The sequence below is a fragment of the Anomaloglossus baeobatrachus genome, chromosome 1, assembly GCF_048569485.1.
Source record: "Anomaloglossus baeobatrachus isolate aAnoBae1 chromosome 1, aAnoBae1.hap1, whole genome shotgun sequence".
Taxonomy (NCBI): Eukaryota; Metazoa; Chordata; class Amphibia; order Anura; family Aromobatidae; genus Anomaloglossus; species Anomaloglossus baeobatrachus.
In genome coordinates this window covers 936,247,064-936,273,239 of record NC_134353.1, presented here as the reverse complement: position 1 = coordinate 936,273,239, position 26,176 = coordinate 936,247,064, and the positions used below count along the sequence as shown (strand labels likewise).

The 26,176-nt window shown below is 49.4% G+C and overlaps 1 protein-coding gene across 1 annotated transcript in view; it reads left to right on the top strand.

Annotated features, from left to right (window-relative positions):
- Positions 1-26,176, top strand: part of ADAMTS12 (ADAM metallopeptidase with thrombospondin type 1 motif 12) — a 182,468-nt gene that overhangs the window by 30,797 nt on the left and 125,495 nt on the right. Inside the window, exon 8 of the mRNA XM_075330036.1 lies at positions 10,720-10,853. Within this exon, the coding sequence (XP_075186151.1) occupies positions 10,720-10,853 (134 nt within the window). The remainder of the gene's footprint in view (positions 1-10,719; positions 10,854-26,176) is intronic.

The following is a 26,176-nucleotide window of genomic DNA, read 5'->3' as shown; positions in this document are numbered from 1 at the left end:
GCCAACAGCCGCCCAGAATTGCCGCATACATTATATGCGACAGTTCTGGGACTGTACCCGGCTCTTCCCGATTTGCCCTGGTGCGTTGGCAAATCGGGGTAATAAGGAGTTATTGGCAGCCCATAGCTGCCAATAAGTCCTAGATTAATCATGTCAGGCGTCTATGAGACGCCTTCCATGATTAATCTGTAAATTACAGTAAATAAACACACACGCCCGAAAAATCCTTTATTAGAAATAAAAAACACAAACATATACCCTGGTTCACCACTTTAATCAGCCCCAAAAAGCCCTCCATGTCCGGCGTAATCCAGGATGCTCCAGCGTCGCTTCCAGCGCTGCTGCATGGAGGTGACCGGAGCTGCAGAAGACACCGCCGCTCCGGTCACCTCCACGCAGGTAATGAAGACAGCCGCGCGATCAGCTGCTGTCACTGAGGTTACCCGCTGTCACTGGATCCAGCGGTGGCCGCGGGTTATCTCAGTGACAGCTCAGCTGATCGCGCTACTCACCGCCGCTCCTATCACCTCCACGCAGCAACTGAGGTGAGTAGCGCGATCAGCTGAGCTGTCACTGAGGTTACCCGCGGCCACCGCTGGATCCAGTGACAGCAGCTGATCGCGCGGCTGTCTTCATTATGTGGCGCCCCAGGACCTGGTCGCCACAACAGCATTGCCCTTCCAAAGGGTTAATGCTGAGCCTGGAGGTAATTGGGAGATCTATTGGCCAGTAAGTTTAACAACCAACGCAGTTCTCCCTCCGGCCAGCAGGGGGAGCTCTGAACCTGGAACTTCAGGGAGCATTCCTTGAGTCTGGCTGAAGGGAGGAAGTAGTAGTTAGTCTGGAGACAGGAGTGAAAGAGGACAGACGGAGAGTAGTGCTGCCTTGTGGAATTGGGGCCTAGAGCTGGAATAGCTTGGCCCAGTGAAGCAAGAGGTGCAGAGAGGCACAGAGGAGACTCGGACATCGGAGTCTGTGGTTGCCAGGGCATAAAATCCATCCCTGGTAGCTGAATCCGGAGGGCAGGAGAGCTGCAAGCCCCCTGGCCCAGAAGCAAACTGAGGGTACAGCTGCATCCCAAGGGCCTGGTGTGGACTCCAGCAGAGAAGCACCAGAGAGGGCCTGCGCAGTCTACCCCACAGAAAAAGGGACGAACCACCAGTCCCAGCAGCAAGAGGGCAATTGCTAACCCAAAGTGCAGTGTCCTAAACAGCAAAGAAAGATTAAGGAGTAGGCCTCATACTCAACTGGCCAAAGATCACCCCAGGCACTTCCAGGCCGGCTGGACCATCTTTACCATCTGTGACGGTCTCCCTGGACTAAACTTCTGCCGAGTAAAAGAGGAGAAGGTAAAGAGACTACTGTTTGTGCCTGTTTCTTTCATTGCTTGTCGGCCCTGCACCGTGCTAGTCACACAACACCATAGACTTCCACAAGCACCAACTGTGTCCCGGGGCACCGCTCCACCTGTGGGGAGCAGTACCACCATTGCTGCTATATCATCACCCCGGAGGCCTCACACAGCAGCGGCGGGTTAATAGCCGCATACCACAGGTGGCGTCACGAACACAAACTTAAAGTCATCAGCCACATATTCTACTGACACCCACCAGGGCCACGGAGCCGGGCCCAGCCACCACTGACTACCACCTGACTAGTCCGGCCCGGCACCGAGTGTCCCATAGCCCTGGGGTGGGCGAGTCAACTTTTGGCGTCACGAACAGGATTTCGTGCCCGGTCACACCGGGTACTGTGCGCCTGCAGGAATTGTGCTTAAAAGACTGTGTACTGTCTGCAAACTGCCGCCGCCATTAGCCTCGCCGAGCGCAGGAAGAAGGGGGGCGTGCCTGACAAAGAGCGCGAAGGGAGCGCGCCATCAGAGCAGAGCGCTGTTAACCCCGCGCGACCCAGAAGGAAATTTGAAAAGTGAACGGAGCCTGGTAAGGTTCACTAAGGGGGAGGAAGATGTCCGACTCAGAGGGAGGGCAGGTGGCTGCCATAGCCCGAGATGCCGCAGCACCAGCCGAAGCAATCCCCGTCGCCCCAGCCCCCGCTGCAGCGCCGGTAATGCCGATCACAATGCCGTACATCCCGGGAGCAGAATGGCTGCCGCAGTACTCCGGGGAGTCCCATACCTTGAGCGACTTCAGAGAAAGCCTGCACAGCTTGTTCCGGGTGTATCCGCTGACTGAGAGCCAGAAGGTGGGCATATTAATGGGACAGCTAGCCGGCGCAGCCCAGCGTGAAGTGAAGTCCTGGCCTGATACAGATAAAGGGACAGTAACCCAGATATTGGCCAAGCTAAAGAGTACTTTTGACACCCGCACCGCAGCAGAGATAAAGATGAGATTCTTTGGGTGCAAGCAGCGGGCCACAGACAGCATAAGGGACTATGCCTTAAACTTACAGGAGGCCCTGAAAGCAGTTAAACAGGTGGACCCAGAGAGTGTACGTGAAGAACACAAACTCCTAACTGAGCAGTTCATAGAGGGGCTCCGGTCAGATGCCCACAGGACCCAGCTGCGTATCATGGTCCTGCAGAACCCTGCTCTGGACTTTGCAAAGTTTAAGGACCATGCCATCCGGGTACTGAGAGAATCTACACCGAATGACCCGGTACCCCTCCGGCCTCTTGCTATCACGTACCCCGGGGTGGTGCCTGCAACACGAGCTGCTGCAGGGGCTGAGGCGCAGTCCCTGGATAAAGATCCCACTGCAGAGCTCAGACAGCAGGTCCAGGAGCTGACCAGGACTGTAGCTGCCCTTGCCAAGACCGTGCAGTCTCTACAAGTGACCCCATCGCCTGGAAGAATCGAGTTGGCCTCCAGCCCAGATGACGTCCCATGGATGCGACAGAGGAGGATTCCGCTGACCCGAGGAAAAGACACAGACCGGTATGATTCAACGGGACAACCGATCTGCCGCCGCTGCAGCCAGGTGGGCCACATTGCACGACGCTGTCCTTTAAATGGGCCGAGCCTGGGGCCAGGAGCCAACCCCCAGGTGTAAGGAAGCCCGGCTCAAACCCCAGCCGCAGCAAGTATGTGGGAGGACGCCCGGTCCTTCCTATTGTGCTGGATGGGATCCCTTTGAATGCCCTCCTGGATACGGGGTCCCAGGTAACAACCATCCCCTACAAACTGTACAAAAGATATTGGGCTGATTCAGACATTGACCATGGCCCAGATGATGATTTAACAATTGTGGCCAGTAATGGTCAGCCCTTACCTCAAATTGGGTACAAAGAAGTAACCATTAAAGTGGGGCGGGTAGAATTGCCATGTCAGGGGATGATAATTGTAGATATTGATCGCAAAGAATCTGACCCACTGCTAACCATTGGTACAAATGTGATAGAAAATTGTATTGCCGAAGTGATAATTTTGTTGCAACAGGCGTCTGAAACCGCCAGCTCCGGGCAGCAGCGTGCCCTACAGAGGGAGATCCGAGGCCTGATGAGGAGGCAGCAGGTAGAGCTGGCCGGAGAAGAAATTGGCAGTGTGAGGGTAAGTGACCCCCTCCCCATTGCAATACCCCCAAGAAGTGAAATGTTGATATGGTGTCGGGCAGCAATAGGCCTCAAGGGTCAGGACTACCATGCCTTCGTAGAACCGGTGTATTCAGACAGTAGACCTGGAGTCCTGGTAGCCAGAGGGGTAGCAGACGTCCGCAAGGGGAGAGTGCCCGTCCGTGTCCTGAATTGTGGGGAGGAGGAGGCCAAATTGCCCCGGTACGCCACTGTAGCAAAACTGTACACTGTCAGCAACAATACCATCAAAGCAGTGGAACCCTTGATCCCGTCCGACCAGGCGGAAGACAATGGTTCCAAGGGGCAGCTGGAAGACTGGTGCCAAAAATTACATGTGGGCACCGACTCCACCCCCTCACACCAAAAGCATGGGGTTTACCGGGTGGTACAGGAGTACGAGCGGGTCTTCAGCAAACACCCCCTAGATTTTGGGCAGGTGAAAGGGGTTAAACATCAAATCCCCACGGGTGATCATCATCCCATTAAAGAGAGATACCGCCCTGTACCCCCCGCACAGTATCAGCGTGCCAAAGAAATGTTGCGGGAAATGAAGGAGGCTGGGGTTATCAGAGATAGTTGTAGCCTCTGGGCAGCTCCACTAGTGCTCATAAAGAAAAAAGATGGTACAATGAGAATGTGTGTAGATTACAGGCAAATTAACCGCATTACACATAAAGATGCTTATCCACTGCCCAGAATAGAGGAGTCACTAACAGCCTTAAAGTCAGCTAAATATTTCTCCACCTTGGATCTCACCAGTGGGTATTGGCAGGTTCCCGTGGCAGAGGCGGACAAGGAGAAGACTGCATTCACGACGCCAATGGGCCTCTGCGAGTTCAACTGTATGCCATTCGGGCTCTGCAACGCCCCAGGGACATTCCAAAGGTTGATGGAGTGCTGCTTGGGCCACCACAACTTTGAAACCGTGCTGTTGTACCTGGATGACGTCATAGTCTACTCCAAGACTTATGAAGACCACCTGAAGCACTTAGCAGAAGTGTTTGAGTCTTTGTCGAAATATGGCCTGAAGATCAAGCCGTCCAAATGCCACCTCTTGAAGCCAAAGGTACAGTACCTGGGTCATGTGGTCAGCGCAGAAGGTGTGGCACCTGATCCGGAGAAAGTCACCGTAATCAAGGACTGGCCAAGACCCACGACGGTAAAAGAGGTGCGGCAGTTCCTTGGGCTGGTGGGCTACTACCGAAGGTTCATTGATGGTTTCACAAAGATAGCAGCGCCCCTTCAAGATCTCCTGGTGGGCCAGCCAAAGCAGGCTAAGAATCAGAGCCCTCCATTTGAATGGAGCAGCCAACTAGAAGCATCCTTTGTCCGGCTGAAAGGGGCTCTCACGGGAGAAGAAATTCTGGCCTACCCTGACTACAGCCAGCCGTTTGTACTGTATACAGACGCCAGCAACGTGGGCCTGGGAGCAGTTCTGTCCCAGGTGCAGGGAGGCAGAGAGAGGGTGATAGCGTACGCCAGTAGGAAGCTTCGGCCCACAGAAAGGAATCCAGAAAACTACAGTTCCTTCAAGCTGGAGTTCCTCGCTATTGTTTGGGCAGTGACTGAACGCTTCAAGCACTATCTGGCATCGGCCAAGTTCACCATCTTCACGGACAACAATCCGTTGACACACCTGGCAACAGCCAAGTTAGGTGCGTTGGAACAGCGATGGATGGCCCGGCTGTCTAACTTTGATTTTACCATCAAGTATCGGGCTGGCAAGAAGAATAACAATGCTGATGCGCTGTCCAGAATGCCTCACTTACCCGAGTCTTGAGAAGACCTGGATGAACTCGAAGAGACAGAGTTACCGGCTTTCCATCACCAAGGTGTTTCCCAGTGTGAGCATGCTGTAGGAGTGAAGCGCTCGAGCCAGCACGAGGTCTCGGTCAACCCATTACTCCACCATAATTGGGAAGAGACACAGAACGGTGACCCGGCCGTGCGATTGGTCAAAGAAAAGCTAGCACAAGCTGAGACCCATCTTGGCCCAGATGCTCCAGAAGAAGCCCAGCAGCTGTGGAAGGAGAGGGGACGACTGTTCACATACCAAGGCAAGCTCTGCAAGAGATATGTCAACTGGCGAACGAATGAACTCGTCTGGCAGATAGTGGTCCCACAGAGGGATGCTCCAATGGTCCTAGCAGCTTATCATGATAACGCAGGACACTTCGGGTGGAAGAAGTTGGAGACCCTACTCCGCGAACGGTTCTACTGGGTGCACATGAGAAAGATGATCGAGAAGTGGTGCCGAGACTGTGGTCCATGTAACCTGAGGCGGAAAGATGATGCCAGCCAAAGGTCTCCCCTACAGCCAATTGTCACGAAGCAGCCCCTGGAGTTGGTGGCCCTGGACCACGTGAAGTTAACACCAAGCCGGTCAGGCTATGTGTACGCCCTCACCATTGTGGACCATTACTCCCGTTTCCTGGTAGTAGTGCCCGTGAAGGACCAGACAGCCAGAACAGCAGCGAGAGCATTTCAGGCCTACTTTTGTCGACCTCACGGTTACCCTGAAAGGGTACTGACTGATCAGGGTCCTGCATTCGAGGCAGAAGTGTTCCAAGAGTTCTGTAACCTGTACGGTTGTAAGAAAATCAGAACCACACCGTACCACCCCCAACCAATGGATTGTGCGAGAAGATGAACCATGTGGTTATTGACATGCTCAAGACTCTACCTTTGGAAGAAAGAAACCAATGGCCAGAAAAGTTACCAGATCTGGTAGACTTGTACAACCATATCCCGGTAAATTCGACCAACTGCAGCCCTGCTTACCTGATGCGAGCCAGACCTGGCAAGTTACCTGTAGACTTTGAGATGGGGACTGTGTCACCTGAGGCGGTTCAGGAAATGGAAGATTGGGATACAGAGCGGCAGCAGCGGTACCGTAAGGTCCAGGAATGCGTAGAGAGGGCCCTGTCTCAAGCCAGAACGAGACAAGAGCAGCATTACAATCAAACAGCCCCAGCAACTCCCTTAGCACCTGGAGAACAAGTCCTCAAGAAGAAGCGGAGGATCCATAAATTGGATGATCAGTGGGAAAACGAGCCCTACACCATTATCCCCTCCAAATTTGACAACAGTAAGGTATGCCTCATAAGCAAGGATGAAGGCAAGACCTATCAAGCAGTCTCTCGAGACCGCCTGAAAGCGTGCCCTGAACGGTGCAGAATCCAAAGAGAAATGGAAGAAGTACAAGGAAGTCCCCAAAGTCAAGAGAAAGAGGGGGAGATGATCCAAACAATCCTTGGAAAATTCCCCAAAACTTGGACCCGAATAAACAATGCCATAGTGGTACCAGTTTTGACGTTTCCGCAGTTGGTCGAGCCAGAAACAGAAGAGGTTCTGGATCCACCTAAAGAACCGTCCGCTCCAACACGAGATGACACGCCAGCAGTGGAACAGGAGGATCAACCCCCTGTCAGTGGTGAACCTGTCATACCCTTGGCGACTCTTAGACCACATAGGCAATCATCACGCTTACCTATCGGGGTTAGGCCTACCTGTAGTGCTGAGGTAGAAGACACACCAAGTAGTCAGGGGCAAACACCAGAGCTACGCAGGTCTCAACGCAGCACTCGGGGACAACCCCCTCCAAGGTATAGAGAGTCAACTGTATAAGGGAAAAAGAAAGAGTACTTATTGGAATGTAAATAGTTATGCAAAATGTCTGTAATGTTGTGTACAAAATGTTTTTCTTTTTCTTTGATTGCGAAAATGGACAATTGGGCCACTGGACTATGGGTGGCCAACACCTAAATTGTTCATAGTTAGCACCAGTGTGCTCAACACCCCTGAAGAAAAACCCGTCCGGCGTGCATAGAGTGGGGTCATCAATGCTCTGACGCACGCCCAGAGCCTACGTTGGGGGTTTGATCGCGGCGGGTCCCCCATGGAGCAGTGTAATGGACACCCGGCAGGGAGCCACACTGGACTCTTATAGTAATGTTTAAGTTTGTAACGTTCAAGTAATGCGCCTTCCATAATGGGATGAAATGTTCTAACATGTCATGTTTGTTTCTACAGTCCGGGAGTACTGAATTTAACTAAGGGGGAGTGTGGCGCCCCAGGACCTGGTCGCCACAACAGCATTGCCCTTCCAAAGGGTTAATGCTGAGCCTGGAGGTAATTGGGAGATCTATTGGCCAGTAAGTTTAACAACCAACGCAGTTCTCCCTCCGGCCAGCAGGGGGAGCTCTGAACCTGGAACTTCAGGGAGCATTCCTTAAGTCTGGCTGAAGGGAGGAAGTAGTAGTTAGTCTGGAGACAGGAGTGAAAGAGGACAGACGGAGAGTAGTGCTGCCTTGTGGAATTGGGGCCTAGAGCTGGAATAGCTTGGCCCAGTGAAGCAAGAGGTGCAGAGAGGCACAGAGGAGACTCGGACATCGGAGTCTGTGGTTGCCAGGGCATAAAATCCATCCCTGGTAGCTGAATCCGGAGGGCAGGAGAGCTGCAAGCCCCCTGGCCCAGAAGCAAACTGAGGGTACAGCTGCATCCCAAGGGCCTGGTGTGGACTCCAGCAGAGAAGCACCAGAGAGGGCCTGCGCAGTCTACCCCACAGAAAAAGGGACGAACCACCAGTCCCAGCAGCAAGAGGGCAATTGCTAACCCAAAGTGCAGTGTCCTAAACAGCAAAGAAAGATTAAGGAGTAGGCCTCATACTCAACTGGCCAAAGATCACCCCAGGCACTTCCAGGCCGGCCGGACCATCTTTACCATCTGTGACGGTCTCCCTGGACTAAACTTCTGCCGAGTAAAAGAGGAGAAGGTAAAGAGACTACTGTTTGTGCCTGTTTCTTTCATTGCTTGTCGGCCCTGCACCGTGCTAGTCACACAACACCATAGACTTCCACAAGCACCAACTGTGTCCCGGGGCACCGCTCCACCTGTGGGGAGCAGTACCACCATTGCTGCTATATCATCACCCCGGAGGCCTCACACAGCAGCGGCGGCTTAATAGCCGCATACCACAGGTGGCGTCACGAACACAAACTTAAAGTCATCAGCCACATATTCTACTGACACCCACCAGGGCCACGGAGCCGGGCCCAGCCACCACTGACTACCACCGGACTAGTCCGGCCCGGCACCGAGTGTCCCATAGCCCTGGGGTGGGCGAGTCAATTACCTGCGTGGAGGTGACCGGAGCGGCTGTGTCTGCTGCAGCTCCGGTCACCTCCATGCAGCAGCGCTGGAAGCGATGCTGGACCATCCTGGATTACGCCGGACATGGAGGGCTTTTTGGGGCTCATTAAAGTGGTGAACCAGGGTATATGTTTGTGTTTTTTATTTCTAATAAAGGATTTTTCGGGTGTGTGTTTATTTACGGTAATTTACAGATTAACCATGGAGGGTGTCTAATAGACGCCTGACATGATTAATCTAGGACTTATTGGCAGCTATGGGCTGCCAATAACTCCTTATTACCCCGATTTGCCAACGCACCAGGGCAAATCGGGAAGAGCCGGGTACAGTCCCAGAACTGTCGCATATAATGTATGCGGCAATTGTGGGCGGCTGTTGGCTGATATTGTTAGGCTGGGGGGCTCCCCATAACGTGGAGCTCCCCATCCTCAGAATACCAGCCTTCAGCCGTATGGCTTTATCTGGCTGGTTTTAAAATTGGGGGGAACCGCACGCCGTTTTTTTTAATTATTTAATTATTTATTTCACTACACAGTATAGACACGCCCACCGGCTGCTGTGATTGGGTGCAGTGTGACACCTGTCACTCAGCGTGGGGGCGTGTCTCACTGTAACCAATCATAGGCGCTGGTGGGCGGGGAAAGCAGGGAATACGAAATTGTTTAATGGGCGGCCGGCTTTTTCAAAACAGTAAAAGCCGCCGGAGCAGTGTGAACGCCGTGCAGCGCCGGGGATCGGGGATCGGTGAGTATGAGAGAGGGCTGCTAACTTCAGTAACTTAGGAGATTAGCGGTCACCGGTGAGTCCTTCACTGGTGACCGCTAATCAGGGCGCGACACAGACAGAGCCGCAGCATGACCGTGAAGTCGGGTGAAGTTCACCCGAGTTCATTCTGATCGTGCGGCTCTGTCTGTGTCTGCTGTCATCTGCCATTCAGCTCTGCTACATGGCTGTCTGTGTCTGCTGTCAGCGGCCATGTAGCAGAGCTGAATGGCAGATGACATAGTAAAAACGCATCCCTACACATTACACACGCTTGGCAAGTCAATAAATAAAAAAAAAAAAGTGCCCAATGCATACGTCACAGAACACATGAGGATCGCACACAAAATTGACCAATTTAACATAGACTACTAACGCTCGTGTGACAGCAAATGAACGACCAACGTGCAATCTCATAAGATCCCGTATGCAACCTGGGCGTGTCACATCGCAAATGCGATTGTACAACTAATTGCAACGTGTAAAGTGGGCTTAAGATCTCTGATTGTGTCACAACTGCAGCACCCAGTAATCTAAGTGACACATCACTGGAATCAGGATCTCTTTCCTATATTATGCTGTTCTCAGATGAGGTAGCAGAAACCTAGTGACAGATTCCTTTTATAAAAGTGAAAGAGGGTATACGTACAACAATCATTAACAGTACAAGACAGACTGGTATAGGAGGAGAGAGGACCCTGCCCGCGAGGGCTCACAGTCTACAAGGAATGGGTGATGGTACAATAGGTGAGGACAGAGCTGGTTGCGCAGTGGTCTACTGGGCTGAAGGCTATTGTAGGTTGTCTACAATAGCCTTCAGCCCAGTAGACCACTGCGCAACCAGCTCTGTCCTCACCTATTGTACCATCACCCATTCCTTGTAGACTGTGAGCCCTCGCGGGCAGGGTCCTCTCTCCTCCTATACCAGTCTGTCTTGTACTGTTAATGATTGTTGTACGTATACCCTCTTTCACTTGTAAAGCGCCATGGAATAAATGGCGCTATAATAATAAATAATAATAATAATAATAATAATAAAAAAAAATTGAGATTTCTCATCTTCCAATTAACAGTATTAAGAAGAGTACAAAAAAATGAAGTGTCATTCCCCAAAAGGAAAATTACATTCCCTTATATTACATATATTGTTCTACGGCAGTGGTGTCCAACTTCTGTCTACCAGGGCAAGTATTGATGACCCCCAAAACCCTCTTTAGGGACCACTGATACCGCAATACTGGACTCACTTGCTCACACTGTCTTCATTCTCCGCACAGCCAATCCCTGTGAACTTCATTGCCGAAACGCAGAAGCGAATTATGTCAACAAGCTCCTTGATGCTGTTGTCGACGGGACCCCGTGTTTCGAGGGGAACGACAGCCGAGACGTCTGCATTAATGGCATGTGTAAGGTATTTGGTATGTTTCACTTACTTCAGTATTTCATGCTGGATGATGTGACTGCACCTCACCGACATCTAGAATATACATGGAGAATCTGGTCACCTTTTATTGCATTAAAAAAAATATTAACTAGATTGAGATTGACGTTTATAAACTTTACTCTGGAGCATTAGTCACAATCATCATGGATCAGATGCATAATGGAGGAATTAAAAGGAAACCTTAAAGGGAATGTATGATTTGTATTTATTTGTCTATCTAATATATAAAGCTGAGTGTATGCATGTGTGTGTATATGTGTGTGTATGTATGTATGTGTATGTATGTGTGTGTATATGTGTGTATATGTATGTGTGTGTATATGTGTGTATGTGTATGTATGTGTGTATGTATGTGTATGCGTATGTATGTGTGTATGTATGTGTATGTGTGTGTATGTGTATGTGTGTGTGTGTATATGTGTGTATGTGTATGTATGTATGTGTGTATGTATGTGTGTGTGTGTGTGTGTGTGTATGTGTGTGTGTATATGTGTGTGTGTATGTGTGTGTGTATGTATGTGTGTATGTATGTGTTGGAGAGTGACAGAGTGAGAGAGTGGGAGAGTGAGAGAGTGACACAGTGGAAGAGTGACAGAGTGGGAGAGTGGGAGAGAGAGAGTGGGAGAGTGGGAGAGTGGGAGAGTGGGAGAGTGAGAGAGTGAGAGAGTGGGAGAGTGGGAGAGTGGGAGAGTGGGAGAGTGGGGGAGAGTGGGAGAGTGGGAGAGTGAGAGAGTGGGAGAGTGAGAGAGTGGGAGAGTGGGAGAGAGTGGGAGAGTGAGAGAGTGGGAGAGTGGGAGAGTAGGAGAGTGAGAGAGTGGGAGAGTGAGAGAGTGAGAGAGTGAGAGAGTGGGAGAGTGGGAGAGTGGGGGAGAGTGGGAGAGTGAGAGAGTGGGAGACTGGGAGAGTGAGAGAGTGAGAGAGTGGGAGAGTGGGAGAGAGAGAGAGTGGGATAGTGGGAGAGTGGGAGAGTGGGAGAGTGGGAGAGTGAGAGAGTGGGAGAGTGAGAGAGTGGGAGAGTGAGAGAGTGGGAGAGTGGGAGAGAGTGTGGGAGAGAGAGAGTGGGAGAGTGAGAGAGTGGGATAGTGGGAGAGTGGGAGAGTGAGAGAGTGGGAGAGTGGGAGAGTGGGGGAGAGTGGGAGAGAGTGGGAGAGTGAGAGAGTGGGAGAGAGGGAGAGAGTGGGAGAGTGGGAGAGTGAGAGAGTGGGAGAGTGGGAGAGTAGGAGAGTGAGAGAGTGGGAGAGTGAGAGAGTGGGAGAGTGGGGGAGAGTGAGAGAGTGGGAGAGTGAGAGAGTGGGAGAGTGAGAGAGTGGGAGAGTGAGAGAGTGGGAGAGAGAGAGTGGGAGAGTGAGAGAGTGAGAGAGTGGGAGAGTGAGAGAGTGAGAGAGTGGGATAGTGGGAGAGTGGGATAGTGGGAGAGTGGGATAGTGGGAGAGTGGGATAGTGGGAGAGAGAGAGAGTGAGAGAGTGGGAGAGTGAGAGAGTGGGAGAGTGGGAGAGTGGGAGAGTGAGAGAGTGGGAGAGTGAGAGAGTGGGGGAGTGGGAGAGAGGGGTAGAGAAGGAGAGAGAGACTTAGTTAGTCTCGAGCAATGTCGGGTGTTATAGCTAGTTAATTATGAAGCAAATCTGCTTTTATATTGTTATTATTTTCCCATTTCATGTAATTAATTAATTGTTTATCATTAGTGATGGGCCAACCTGAACTGTAAAGTTTGGGGTTTATACTGAATACCTACTGTTTGTGAACGGACCCCCAACTGCTTGGGTTCAGCCACCCAGATAAAAATAAAAAAAGATAAGGAAGCAAAATAGGGATTAAAGCAGGACACTTATACTTCCTGAGTTTCCTCACGGCTGTCACTCTGCTTCCTGGTCCGCTCATTAAAACGTATGAATATTTACTGCTTCCACCGCACACCTATTGTGACAGCACCTGTGATTGGTTGTACTCAGACTGCCAGCATCTCTGATTGGTTGCCCTCACACTAGCTGTCTGGGTCCCCAAAGTGGAAAGTAAAAACGGTTGCCTGTAAGAGTACATGGACTCCAACAAGTTATTACTAGAGTATTCAATACTTTTTTAATGGAAGAAGACTCCTGAGCTCCCCCTTGTGGTGGCTGCAGGCAGTTAGAATTATATCATTGATTTACAGCTCTACTTTAAAAAAAAAAATAAAATAATAATAATACAACATATTTGCAGCCAGAAATGAATCAGCACCAACATGTGGACCTAAATTTGGTCCCCGGTAAACACATCTAGGTCCCACTTATTTTTTGATATCTGTAATTAGTTTTTTGCATTACAAAAAAAATCTCAGAAAATTATAGTAATGAAGTGATGGATAAATTCCTGTGAAGTCGCGGAGGATCGCGGAGCCTCCGGAGCAGATTTTCACGGCTGTTTATTAATCTGACACGTACATTTATTTTATGTTAATGCTGTTTCTTCGGCGGAGGGTTTCCGTGTGTTTAGTCCAGGCTTGTAATTGACTTATGTTTCCGGCATCTTATTCGCGATGTCTCCGGCTTGGATAATAAGTCACAAGAGAACTTAATCAGGGAGATGAAATGCACGTCTTGTCTGCCGCCTCCATCACCGCGCAGTTTTTAATCTACTGTGTGTATATTAACGCCGACCCTCCTCGCGTGAGACACTCCGCGTTCATTTACTGGTAATCAGACGAGATTTATTAGAATATTTATAAGCTGCGCTCACTACGTACGGGGTTAATTTTAGCTTTTTAAGGTGGTTATTAATTATTCTTGACAACCCGCGTAATTGGCAACCACTTTATTGGGTTCTCCTGGCACCAATTCACGCAGCAGGTGAGACCCAGAGGTCCATGGAGAAGACGGATCCCACCGGGTGAGGCTGCCGCCACGTGATGGAGCACCCAGTTTGTATCTATTCACTTCTATGGGAGTTATGGAAGCAGCCTGATTTAAGGAAGGTAAAGTGTGATTTCTGTTCTACAAGCACTAAATTTATTAAGAGATCATATCACCATCATCATCACATCATTCTGAAGAAACGCCCGGTTGGACTAGAAATAGAGAAAACATATATCTTGCAAATGCTGATTAATTATAATATTGAGGTTGAGTCTTTATAATTGTCGACCTCAGGGTGTTCCAGTGTCAGGTTTTACAGGTAGCTGGAGAAGCGGGCAGATATGGCTATCCACCCACCTCCACCCATGGGTGTGTCGCATGTGTTAAGTGTGGAGACTGGTTGTTTGGTACATGGTCAGTGTGTGGAGGTTTGTGACGCCTCCAGAAGAAACCTCAGAGAGAGAGCATGTGTGGACTGGCCAGGGTCGTGGAGAGAGCACAGTGAGTAACTCCATCACATTAGCCTGTAGTCATGAACAGGCACAACTATGCTCAGGTGTTTGTGTAACACCTCAGGGTGCTACAAGGTTTTACATCCCAACAAGGATGCGGGGCCTACCCCCTTAGGGACTCGGAGATCCAGTGGCGGTAACACCAAAAACCCAGGTAATCCCATTTTTCCCCAACAATCCCCCATACATTGGTACAAGGACCAATGGATGGCCGCCTAGAGGTGGAGCCAGTCCAGTCCACAAGTTGATAAGGTGGGGAGGCAAACTGTGGAGCGGAGAGGAGTAGTCAGTGACTGTGATGTGTGAAGGTGGACGTGAAGTGACGGTCTGACTCGGGTTGGCGGTGACCTTGTACTCAGGAGAACTGGTTGCCGGTAGAGTACAGTGGAGTATTCCCGGAACTACGCACCAAAGGGGCACAGGACCCTAGGACGGGAAAGAGCTTCAAGCCGACCTGTTAACACCTGCACAGCAAAGGGGACCATCAAGGACCTTGCTGACCCTAAAGAATCCGAAGACTCAGTAGCAACGGGAGAGCCGGGGACAGGACCAGAGACTCCAACCCCACAGGGTTCACGCTATCATCAGATGGACAGAAGTGGACAAACCACTGGACAGGGACCCCCAGTTGCTCTACGCCACAGGGACCCATTTACCAGAGACAGGTGCAGGGGAAGAAGGTACGAGAGAACCAGACTGGCACTGGAATGAAGGGGACCTGGAGGTGAAACTAGCCAGCCTCGGGGAACCAGTTATTACCAGCTTACCGGTTGCACTAAACTTTAGTGTGGACTACCTTCTTCTAAAACCTGTCGCATCACTCATCCTCTGGGGCCCGGGACTGCTTGCGGAGGGCCTACCATCCAAGCTGCAAATAACACGAGCCCCAGTAGTGACATTTTGCAGCGGCAGCTCTATACCTATAGCCGCAACACCGCAAGTGACGTCACGTATGAACACTAATTTAATCCCTTGTAAATATATCCCCATTACAAAAAGGACCCAGTGCATGGAACCGGGCAGCGGCCACCACCGTGACATTCCCCAAGAGAGACATTGCCTGGTACCGAGTACCCCAGATCCCTGGGTGCTACATTTGGTTCTCGTAACGAGCAATCGGATGCTCAGACGGACTCGACTTGCTTATCGAATATAAAGGAAGTTAATAGGGAAGTCGAGCATTTGTCAGGAACATCTTCAACTTTACTCGATTCACAAGTTGAGCCTGTCTGAGCATCCGACTGCTTGTTATGAGTACCGAGCACCCGAGCATGGTAGTGCCCGCTCATCACTAGTTACGAGTACTGAGCACCCGAGCATGGTAGTGCCCGCTCATCACTAGTTACGAGTACTGAGCACCCGAGCATGGTAGTGCCCTCTCATCACTAGTACGAGTACTGAGCACCCGAGCATGGTAGTGCCCTCTCATCACTAGCTACGAGTACCGATCACCCGAGCATGGTAGTGCCCGCTTATCACTAGTTACGAGTACTGAGCACCCGAGCATGGTAGTGCCCTCTCATCACTAGCTACGAGTACCAAGCACCTGAGCATGGTAGTGCCCTCTCATCACTAGTTACGAGTACCGAGCACCTGAGCATGGTAGTGCCCTCTCATCACTAGCTACGAGTACCGAGCACCTGAGCATGGTAGTGCCCTCTCATCACTAGCTACGAGTACTGAGCACCCGAGCATGGTAGTGCCCGCTCATCACTAGCTACGAGTACCGATCACCCGAGCATGGTAGTGCCCGCTCATCACTAGTTACGAGTACTGAGTACCCAAGCATGGTAGTGCACGCTCATCACTAGCTACGAGTACCGAGCACCCGAGCATGGTAGTGCCCACTCATCACTAGTTACGAGTACTGAGCACCCGAGCATGGTAGTGCCCGCTCATTACTAGATACTAGTGCTGAGCACCCGAGCATGGTAGTGCTTACTCATCACTAGTTACGAGTACTGAGCACCCAAGCATGGTAGTGCTCACTCATCACTAGTTACGAATACTGAGCACCCGAGCATGGTAATGCCCGCTCATCACTAGTTACGAGTACAGAGCACCCGAGCATGGTAGTGCCCGCTCATCACTAGTTACGAGTACAGAGCACAAGAGCATGGTAGTGCCCGCTCATCACTAGCTACGAGTACCGAGCCCCCAAGCATGGTAGTGCCCACTCATCAGGGCCGGCTCCAGGTTTTTGTGGGCCCCGGGCGGAAGAGTCCCAGTGGGCCCCATAATCACGCAGACACACACATATACACAGATACGTACATATACATATTTAAAGACAAACTCACAAAATACATATAAACAGACAAATCTATACAGTCATATACACTGACATACATAGATACACATCATACATGCCTACAGATAGACACACACCGCTCTGCTGCATACAGAAACACACACTGTTCTGCTGCATTTATACAGAGACACACACAATGCTCTGCTGCATACATACGGACAGACACATACACTGCTGCTGCATACATACATACAGACACACACATACTGCTCTGCTGCATACATACATACAGACAAAGCTCTGCTGCATACATAGACACACACACAGCTCTGCTGCATACATACAGACACACACACAGCTCTGCTGCATACATACAGACACACACACAGCTCTGCTGCATAGATACAGACACACACTGCTCTGCTGCATACATACAGACAAACTCACACTGCTCCGGCAGCTTTTTCAAGTCTCGTATTCACTGCTTCCCCCGCCCACCGGCGCCTATGATTGGTTGCAGTCAGACCCGCCCCCACACTGAGTGACAGCTGTCTCACTGCAACCAATCACAGACGCCGGTGGGCGGGTCTATATTGTGCAGTACAATAAATAAATAAATAAATAATTAAAAAAAAAAACAGCGTGCGGTCCCCCCCAATTTTGATACCAGCCAAGGTAAAGCCACACGGCTGAAGGCTGGTATTCTCAGGATGGGGAGCCCTATGTTATGGGGAGCCCCCCAGCCTAAAAATATCAGCCAGCAGCCACCCGGAATTGCCACATCCATTCGATGCGACAGTCCCGAGACTCAACCCGGCTCATCCCGAATTGCCCTGGTGCGGTGGCAATCGAGGTAATAAGGAGTTAATGGCAGCAGCTCATAGCTGCCACTAAGTCCTAGATTAATCATGGCAGGCGTCTCCCCGAGATACCTTCCATGATTAACCTGTAAGTGAAAGTAAATAAACACATACACCCGAAAAAATTTATTTGGAATAAAAGACAAAAAAAAAAAACACCCTCTTTCACCACTTTATTAAAATCCCCAAATACCCCTCCAGGTCCGGCGTAATCCACACGAGGTCCCGCATCCAGCTCTGCTACATGAATCTGACAGGAGCTGCAGTAGAACACCGCCACTCCTGTGAGCTCCACGCAGCAACTGAAGTGAATCCTTGCTGTCAGCGGGGACGTCACTGAGGTAATGCCATTGTGTGTGCGGTGATGATGGGTGCGGTAGTGCCGGTGTGTGTGCGGTAATGATGGGGGGCTGTAGTGTCGGGATGTGTGCGGGGATGTCGGGATGTGTGCGGTGATGTCGGGATGTGTGCGGTAATGTCGGGATGTGTGCGGTAATGTCGGGATGTGTGCGGTAATGTTGGGATGTGTGCGGTAATGTCGGGATGTGTGCGATGATGTCGGGATGTGTGCGGTGATGTCGGGATGTGTGCGGTGATGATGAGGGCTCTCTCGGCTAAAGAAAATTTAACGCAACGCGTTATTTCACTGGAATCTGTGGCCTTTATTATCACACTTTTTGCAACGCAAGTGTGAAACTAGCTAAGGGACGGCAGCCACAGTTTCCTGCCGAGGACTGCAGTCCCCGGAACTCGGCCCGGGGGCATCAGAACTAAAGGAGAGTGGGCACGGCCCGGGGGCAGCTGATGTGACGAGGCCGAGTGGGCCCCCCCAGCTCTCCAGGGCCCCGGCATTTGCCCGGGTATGCCGGGTGCTGACGCCGGCCCTGCCACTCATCACTAGTAGTCTGGGAAGTCTGCTATTTGGCAGAGAGAACTTACTTTAGCCCTAATGCAAAATTAGTCACAGCGCCCCCCATATATCATGAATTACTTAAAACACAGAAGGTGCCCGAGTGTCTTCTACCTCTACCCCTAAAGCTACCCCTGGTTCTCCTATGTGCCATACACTAAGCGCAGATTAGATAATATGTTGTCCTGTCATCTTCAACTATGATGGATTTTTGCTGCACGAGACACCAGCCACCGCTCATCTGAGCCCGAGGGGGGAAATAATTGGTATATATCTGTATATGGAGGTGAGGACGTGGTTAATAGCTTAATGACGGCGCCCATGGTAAATGCACTAAGCTTTAAAGCAAATTTACCAATTAAAATAAAGTTGAGCAGCCGCAGAAAACTCCTGTCTAAATGGCGTTTTCCATCTCTATCATTAGCTGCAAACCAAACCCGATTTCCTAATGGTTTCCGTTCTATTATATCACATATGACAGGCGTCGTCTGCGGCATTACTACATGTAATATGTGCGGTATTTCCATTCCAGTCGTAAAACAAAACTCTAATTCTAGCCGAGCGCCCGCTGATAACAAGGACAGAAGATACGCGCCCAGTGGGGTAAATCCTCTAATTAATTAAATCCCCATTTTTTTTTTTCATTTTTACATCTTTGTTTTTCCCTTGTTTGTACAGCCAAATTGGTTTCTATTGCCATTTTCTGAGACATGTACATTTTTTATTTTTCCATGGATGGAGCTGCAAAAAGGCTTGTTTTTTTGTGACCTGGTCTGATCTATTTAGTGATACAATTTTAGGGTAAAAAATATGATGCTTGACGATTGGATACCCAACATTCAATTGCAACTTTAGGGGTCATTTAAATGAGCCGATATTGTATAAGAGATGTTCAATGACCCCAAAATAGGACATTGCATAATTCATAGTATGTAAAAAAAAAAAATCCAAAAATATGAATATTCTTAGTAGAGTTGTAACCATTTTTGCTGCTCCCTATGACTATGTCTTCCATTATTCTATTTCCCATTGTCATTTTAGTGCCAAGGTTTCTATTATTTCTAGGACGGACTGTTCGTTGCCTATTGTTGCGGACGGGGGCCGGACTTCTGCCTGAGGGTGCTCAGATCCAGGCTCGTTACTGTGGCTCGAGCGGCAGCCGGACCCGGGCTCGTGCAGCCGTCCGTCCTCACAACCGTAGGAAGGGGATATTTACAGGGGAATAGTCTGCCAGTGACGCCACCCATGGGTTGCGGTGAGGATTGGTGTCACCGCTGTTGCCTCGGTATGGGGCGTCCGGGGCTGATGGAGTTGGGCAGCAAGGTGGAATCTCCTCCACGGGTAGGGGAGGTGTAGTCCCGGGGACCAGATGAACAGGAGTGATGGCCGCGGAGAGTGTCATGCAGGGTTGGACCGGGGATGGATGTTGTACTCACAGTTCCAAAGAATTGCACATAGAGTCCTGTAGTAAACCAAGTTGCCAGTGACCGGTTGCCTCCGGCAGGTGTATTCGGGTCCCACACCCGGGTGTAGCAAACAGTTGTCCCTTCTTCCTGCACTCAGTGTTTGTGTCGTCAATGGGACAACTCCACTTGAAACGGGGAAGTCCGCTCCCGGTACTTTGTATGTGGGGGAGCTGTGGCCCGCGAAATCTGACCCTTGGGATCTCTGTGGGTTCTGGCGGACACCCTATCCCCTTAATTGGGCATCCGTTTCGCTCTCTGCGCTTACTGTGGTACAAGGCCTGAAACCTTGTTCCCGGTTGGTCAATTGACAAGGGGCTTGAAACCTTCCTCGCCCTAGGGTCCAGGCACCCCGACTGTGCACGGCCTCCGGAACGGATTCCCGCTGTTGGCAGCGGCGGGCTACAACCCTGCCCCAGTCTACTTAAGGTCTCCCGCGACCGGATTTCCGTCCCCTGTGGTCCTGCTTGCCGTCTGCCACCTAGTCGGTCATCCGTCAGTCCAGGGGCCCCAACCCCTGACTGCACACTTTGCTCCTCTCCCTTCAACGGTCAGTACTCAACTCCTCACTTAGACTCAGACTGTCTTTACTGTCGTGTTCCCTCCCAGGTGTTCCCCTAGGTGGGCGCTCCCATCTGCCTGGTCCCGCTCACTGGTGTGTCCCTATTGTCATGGGGGGTGACTAGGCATTACTGGCTGGTGTTGTGCACCTGGGTGTGGGTTTTGCGTTGGAATGCCAAGGAGGATGGAGCTTTGTACCTGAGAGATTTGTACAACCTCTGCGACAACCTGGTTTTGCCAGGGCGTCACGCCTATTACTTTGACTATGTAAGGAGATGGACATGCTGCCCCCGTTCCTCCTCAAAGACATCAATGTTGCTGTGTGTTGTAATGTGTATTATTTAGGGCGCTATTGTGTAATGTGAATTGTGTTGTGAAGCGTTGTAATGTTTCACACTGTATTTATGATGAAGCTGTGTTCTGCCCAGCAAAAGGCAGTGAATAGGTTAAGATACAGCTAATGTTTGGGAATAGCCTATAGTGGGAGGGGCTTTAGTGAGGGAACAGGGACAGTTTCCTGTTGGAAGGGCAAATAGGGCCCGCCGTTCCAGTAAAGCAGACTTAAGGTCTAGCTGGTAGCAGTACCACATGATGTAGGTGTCTCTGTAGCAATAGAAGTTTGAGACCGAGACAGTGGATAAAAAGATCCTAGAGAGGGAGTAACAAAGGCACAGAGTTACCAAATCTTACGGAGATGAGTCAGAGTACTGACCAAGTGACTGAGTAGAGACAGGTCCAAAGAGAAGGACGCCTAGCAGAGCGGCCCAGAGTTTGCAACTCTTAAAAGTAATGGGCCAGGATGGAACAGAACGTAAGACAAGGCAAGTGTCCTGAGCAGGAGTTAGCTAAGCGCCCGCAAGCTACAACTAGGTTCGGCCATATTTGCAAATTATCCCTTTAAGAGGGTGAAGACATGGAAAAATGGCTTTCACTGACTGTACTAGATTGCTAGGCCAGGCTGTGTTGAAAAATGTGAGATTAATGGAGGCTGGAGAAGGTGGAGAAGGTGGAACGAAGGATGTGAAGGGAGTGTGTCTAGAGAGGCTCTGTGCTTGTGACACGTAGTAGAAGACTTGTGCCTGCTTCCTAATGTACACAGGTGTTATCAAATTGCTGTTCAGTAAAACTTCACTTTTTAAAGGGAACCTGTCACCAGATTTGGCGACTATAAGCTGCGGCCACCACCAGTGGGCTCTTATATACAGCATTCTAACATGCTGTATATAAGAGCCCAGGCCGCTGTGTAGTACATAAATAACACTTTATAATGCTTTCCTAAACGGTCGGTGCGGAGCAGATGGGTCGGATTGGTGTCACCGTTCCCCGGTACCGGCGCCTCCTCTTTCGTCCATCTTTGTCATATGAAAACTGGATGCATGACGCGTCCTACGTCATCCACACAAGCCAACACTGGGGTCCTTTGCAGGCGCACTTTGATCTGCCCTGTGCAGGGAAGATCAAAGTATTGTAGAGCACATGCGCGGAACCTCAATGCCGGCTATTGTGGATGACGTTGGACGCGTCATGCACCCCGGCTTCAGAAGAAGGAGGACAAAGATGGCCGAAAGAGGAGGTGCCGCATCTGACCAGTCTGCTCCACACCAACCATTTAGGTAAGTATTATAAAGTGCTTTTTACATTCTACACAGCAGCCTGGGCTCTTATATACAGTATGTTAGAATGCTGTATATAAGAGCCCACTGGTGGTGACCGCAGCTTACAGGCCCCAAATCTGGTGACAGGTTCCCTTGAAAGAACTGGTGGTCTCTCTCGATGAACTGGTGAACATCTGATCCTGGCCAGCCGAAACCAATGTCATCATGTGACCTGGAAAGGTGTATCGCCTCCATATCAGAAGTCCACAAACCCACCTAGGACTTCTTCTTTCAAGCAGCATGCCGGGGCACAAGAAATGTAGACCTTGCCCAAGACTACTGCCCCGCGCCATGTTACAACTATATTACCAGCTATTCTTTACCTTTTCACTATGAGCCGTGGTGTTCGGCTTCCCCGTGACACATGGAATGAATGGAGTCACCCTTGTCTTGCTCATCGCTGTTCCCAATTTTAATCTGCGTCACATATGAAAAATTAATATCTCCGGGGCTGAAAATACAAGAGAATGAATTTACATCAAACACATGAAGATCAGGGAACATTTCATAACATTTTAACAAATAAAAGGTGGCAGTCGCCGTGTAGAGCTTCATTTATGAGCGCAGCACGAATGTCCACTAATTGGGTTAGGGGCAATAGAATTAGATTCAGAGGAGGGAGATGAGACCCATTAGGTCATTTGTGCTAACCAGTGGCTATACCTGCGTCATGTCTCCTCATCACTGACTAAGCACAGAAAGTACGACTGATGACTGACTCACATGAACATATCGGAAAAAATGTATTTAAATCCATGCCTATCTGCAGAACTATTCATCAGCTCAATCACCAGCCATGTTAGAAAGTGTCACCAAATACTCTAGAATTGACGAGCTGCGGAATTGTGGGTTTGTTCAAAAGGGTGTATGTGTATTACAGGACTAGCGATGTAGAGGGGATTTTATGAAACCTTATCCATCTTGGGAAAGACTCCAGAAAGAGCCACCTAGACTCTTCTCCTATTAAAGGACTTTTTCCCCCGTGCACAGTGGTGGCCAAAAGCTTTGAGACTTTCTGTCATGAGTGTCTCCTAACATTGGAGACTTGTGATAGGTTTGGGACTGGAGTTTCACATTTGCTTTCTTTTGGAGCAGTGAGAGTTAATGTCAGATTCCTTGCTAGTAGCTCCTGATTAGTTCTCCTCAGGTGCAGCCCATATATGACCAATTCCATTTCCTTTAAACAGTCACATGATCCATCACCTGATGCCGGTAATAGAAATCATTCTGTTTCTGACCACCTTAGAGGGAGGACATTCTCTAGGATCTGCTGGTAATCCGCTGCTTGAGCTTTAATAGTGTTATTCATTGGAGTCGTGTCATCGCAACCGTGGTGTCTGGCTGCAGCCATGAAGTTCATTGGTAAATCCTTTTGTCTATGTCTCCCTGTCTATCCTCTTTCCCCTGTGTGTTGTTACTGTAGTGGTGACGTCTGGTGTACTTACCGGTCTTGTCACTATACAGGGTGAGTGGAGGGACAGTAAGGCACTAGGCACGTGATGGCAACGAGGGGAAAGACTCGTCTAGGGATGTTAGTGGAGCTTAGAGACCAGACTTTCAGTGACAGGAGGTGTCCCATCCCCCGCACCCTACCGTTAAGGTCCTCCTCTCCTATATTATCCACTTGAAACCAGTGTATTTCGCCTTGTGCCGGGTAGTCGTTGGTTGTGAGCAGCTGTCATGCCATGTTTCAGACACTCGCCAGTCCAAGCAAGCCACATAAATTTAAGTTTTCATTTTTTGATCCTTCAGTCCTTTTTGCTCTTAGTCGGATGTTTCTATAGTAACTGAAGTACAAATATGAACGTTTTATAAGTTTTTAACTTCTATTGACGAATACATGAAAGTTCTGAAAGTCTAAATAGTTTCAACTCTGACCCTGACTGATTTTTCCAGACTTCTGCCCTTCACCCCTATGGCTTTTCTAATGTGACTGCGCACTGTGACCTCAGATGTGGCAGAACCGGGATCGTCATGGGACGTCGTGATGTGGATTACATAGGACATACAAGAGTGTTTGGGTGATTGATTAATTAATTGGTGAAATAGGGTGTGTTTTTTTTGTTTTGTTTTTAAATAAAGGATCTTTCTCTGTCTTTTGTGTTTATTTTTTTTTACTTATAGTAATAGGGGTAGTCTCATACACTCTCGCCCATTACTAATCAACGGCTTGACGACAGCTGTGATTTTTATGACAAATCACAGCTGTCATTAACCCCTTATGTTACCACAATTGCCACCGCACCAGGGCAATCGTGATGAGCCAGGTAAAGTGCCGGGATTGGCACATCTAATGGATGCGCAAATTCTGGGGCAGCTCTGTCCTGCCATTTTCAGGCTGGGGGGCCAATAATCACGGGCATCCCCAGCCTGAGAATACCAGCCCCAAGCTGTTTTCTTTATTTTGGCTGAGTGTCAATATTGTGGGGAGGTGGGTGCACGCCATTTTTTAGAGCCTCCAGCTGACTACTCTATCTGCACTGGGTATAGGGGACCCTATCCCATTTTTTTCAGTTATTTATTTATTTTTATACTTCACTTCGGGGGGCCCAGACAACTACTGTGAGGGCAACCGCAGATACCGGCAGTCTGAGTGCAACCAATGACAGACGCTGTCACAGAGGGTGAGCGGGGGAAGCAATGAATATTTATAAGAGTTAATGAACAGACCCGTAAGCAGTGTGACTGCCGTGTGGAGATTCGGTAAGTATAATTGTCCTGCTTTACTCTCCATTTTCTATCCTTTTGCAACCCCCTAGCTCTTAATAACACAGCACACAAGCTCAGGTCTCCATAGACTAAAATGGGGTTTGGTGTCCGGGCTCAAGTTCAGGTTCAAGTCCGGCCTTTTTTTTAAGTCAGGCTGGTACCACCAAACCCGAACATCTGCATGTTCGCCCACCTTTAATTATTACCCTTTTGCTCGTTAGTGTGTGGGAGCATGTGTTAAACGATCCTGAATTGGGGTAACATGTGACCATATAATGATGAGTTGCCCCCCTCTTAGTATGGAAAAGGATTGCTGAAAAAGACTGGGACATATGTTCACCTTCCAGCAGCACAGCGACCCTAGACATCCTGCCAGAGTTATAATGCAATGCTGTCTCCACCATGTGTGACAGTGGGGATGGGGTTTTCAGTGTGATGTGCGGTGTTAGTTTTCTGCCACACATAGCATTTTGCATTTTGCCCAAAAAGTTCTACTTTAGTCTCCTCTATACAAAAGCTCCTTCTTCCGCTGGTCGCTGTGTTCCCTACATAGGTTTCTGCAGACGGGATTTCTTATGGCTGCTTGCTTCCAAAAACGTTTTCTTTTTGCCACTCTTCCATAAAGGCCAGATTTGTGGAGAAAACGATTAATAGTCGTCCTGTGGACACATACTCCCCCCTGAGCTGTGATCTCTGTGACTCTGGGTCTAGTGAATATGGGTCTGTTGACTGTTTCTCTAATTAATGCTCTTCTTAATGGCATATCAGGTTAGGTGGCCGGCCATCTCTTGGTAGGTTTACATTTCATTTGTGGATTATTGAACAGTTCTCTGTGAGATGTTCAGAGCTTGGGCTATTTTTTTTATAACCTAACCCTGCTTTCCTCTTCTCCACCGCATTATCCCTGACCTGTCCGATGTGTTCCTTGGTTTTCATGATGCTATTTGATCCCTAATGTTCTCACACAAACCTCTGAGGCCTTCACAGAAAAGCTCTAGTTACACTGAGAAGAAATTATACACAGTTGGACTCAATTTAGTAATTATGCAACCTTTGGAGGCAATGGGTCACTGAGGATTTTATTTTAAGGGGAACAGGCTACCGGGGGCTGAATACAAATGCACGTCACAATTTTTAGATTTATTTTTTTAAAATAATTAGAAAACCAGATATCATTTGCTTTACACTTCACAATTACTTGCTACCTTGTGTTGGTATATCACATAAAATCCTAATAAAATACATTTACGTTTGTGGGTGTAACATGGAAAAGTGCACAGGGTATGAATACTTTTTCAAGGCACTGTACCAGAGTTTGGAAAGTCTTCTACTCCAATAAATCCATAACAGGCCACATTGAATTTTATAGCAGCGATGCGTAGACGATGTGTTTGAAAGTCTGAATCCGGCACCATCTATTTATGTGGGATCTCCGACAGCAACATTAATAAGCCGCAATATTACTATAAATCCTAAAAACTGCCCAGTTCCTTTTTTACTTCACAAAAGACACGACGGCAGGGTCTCCTGTATCCGG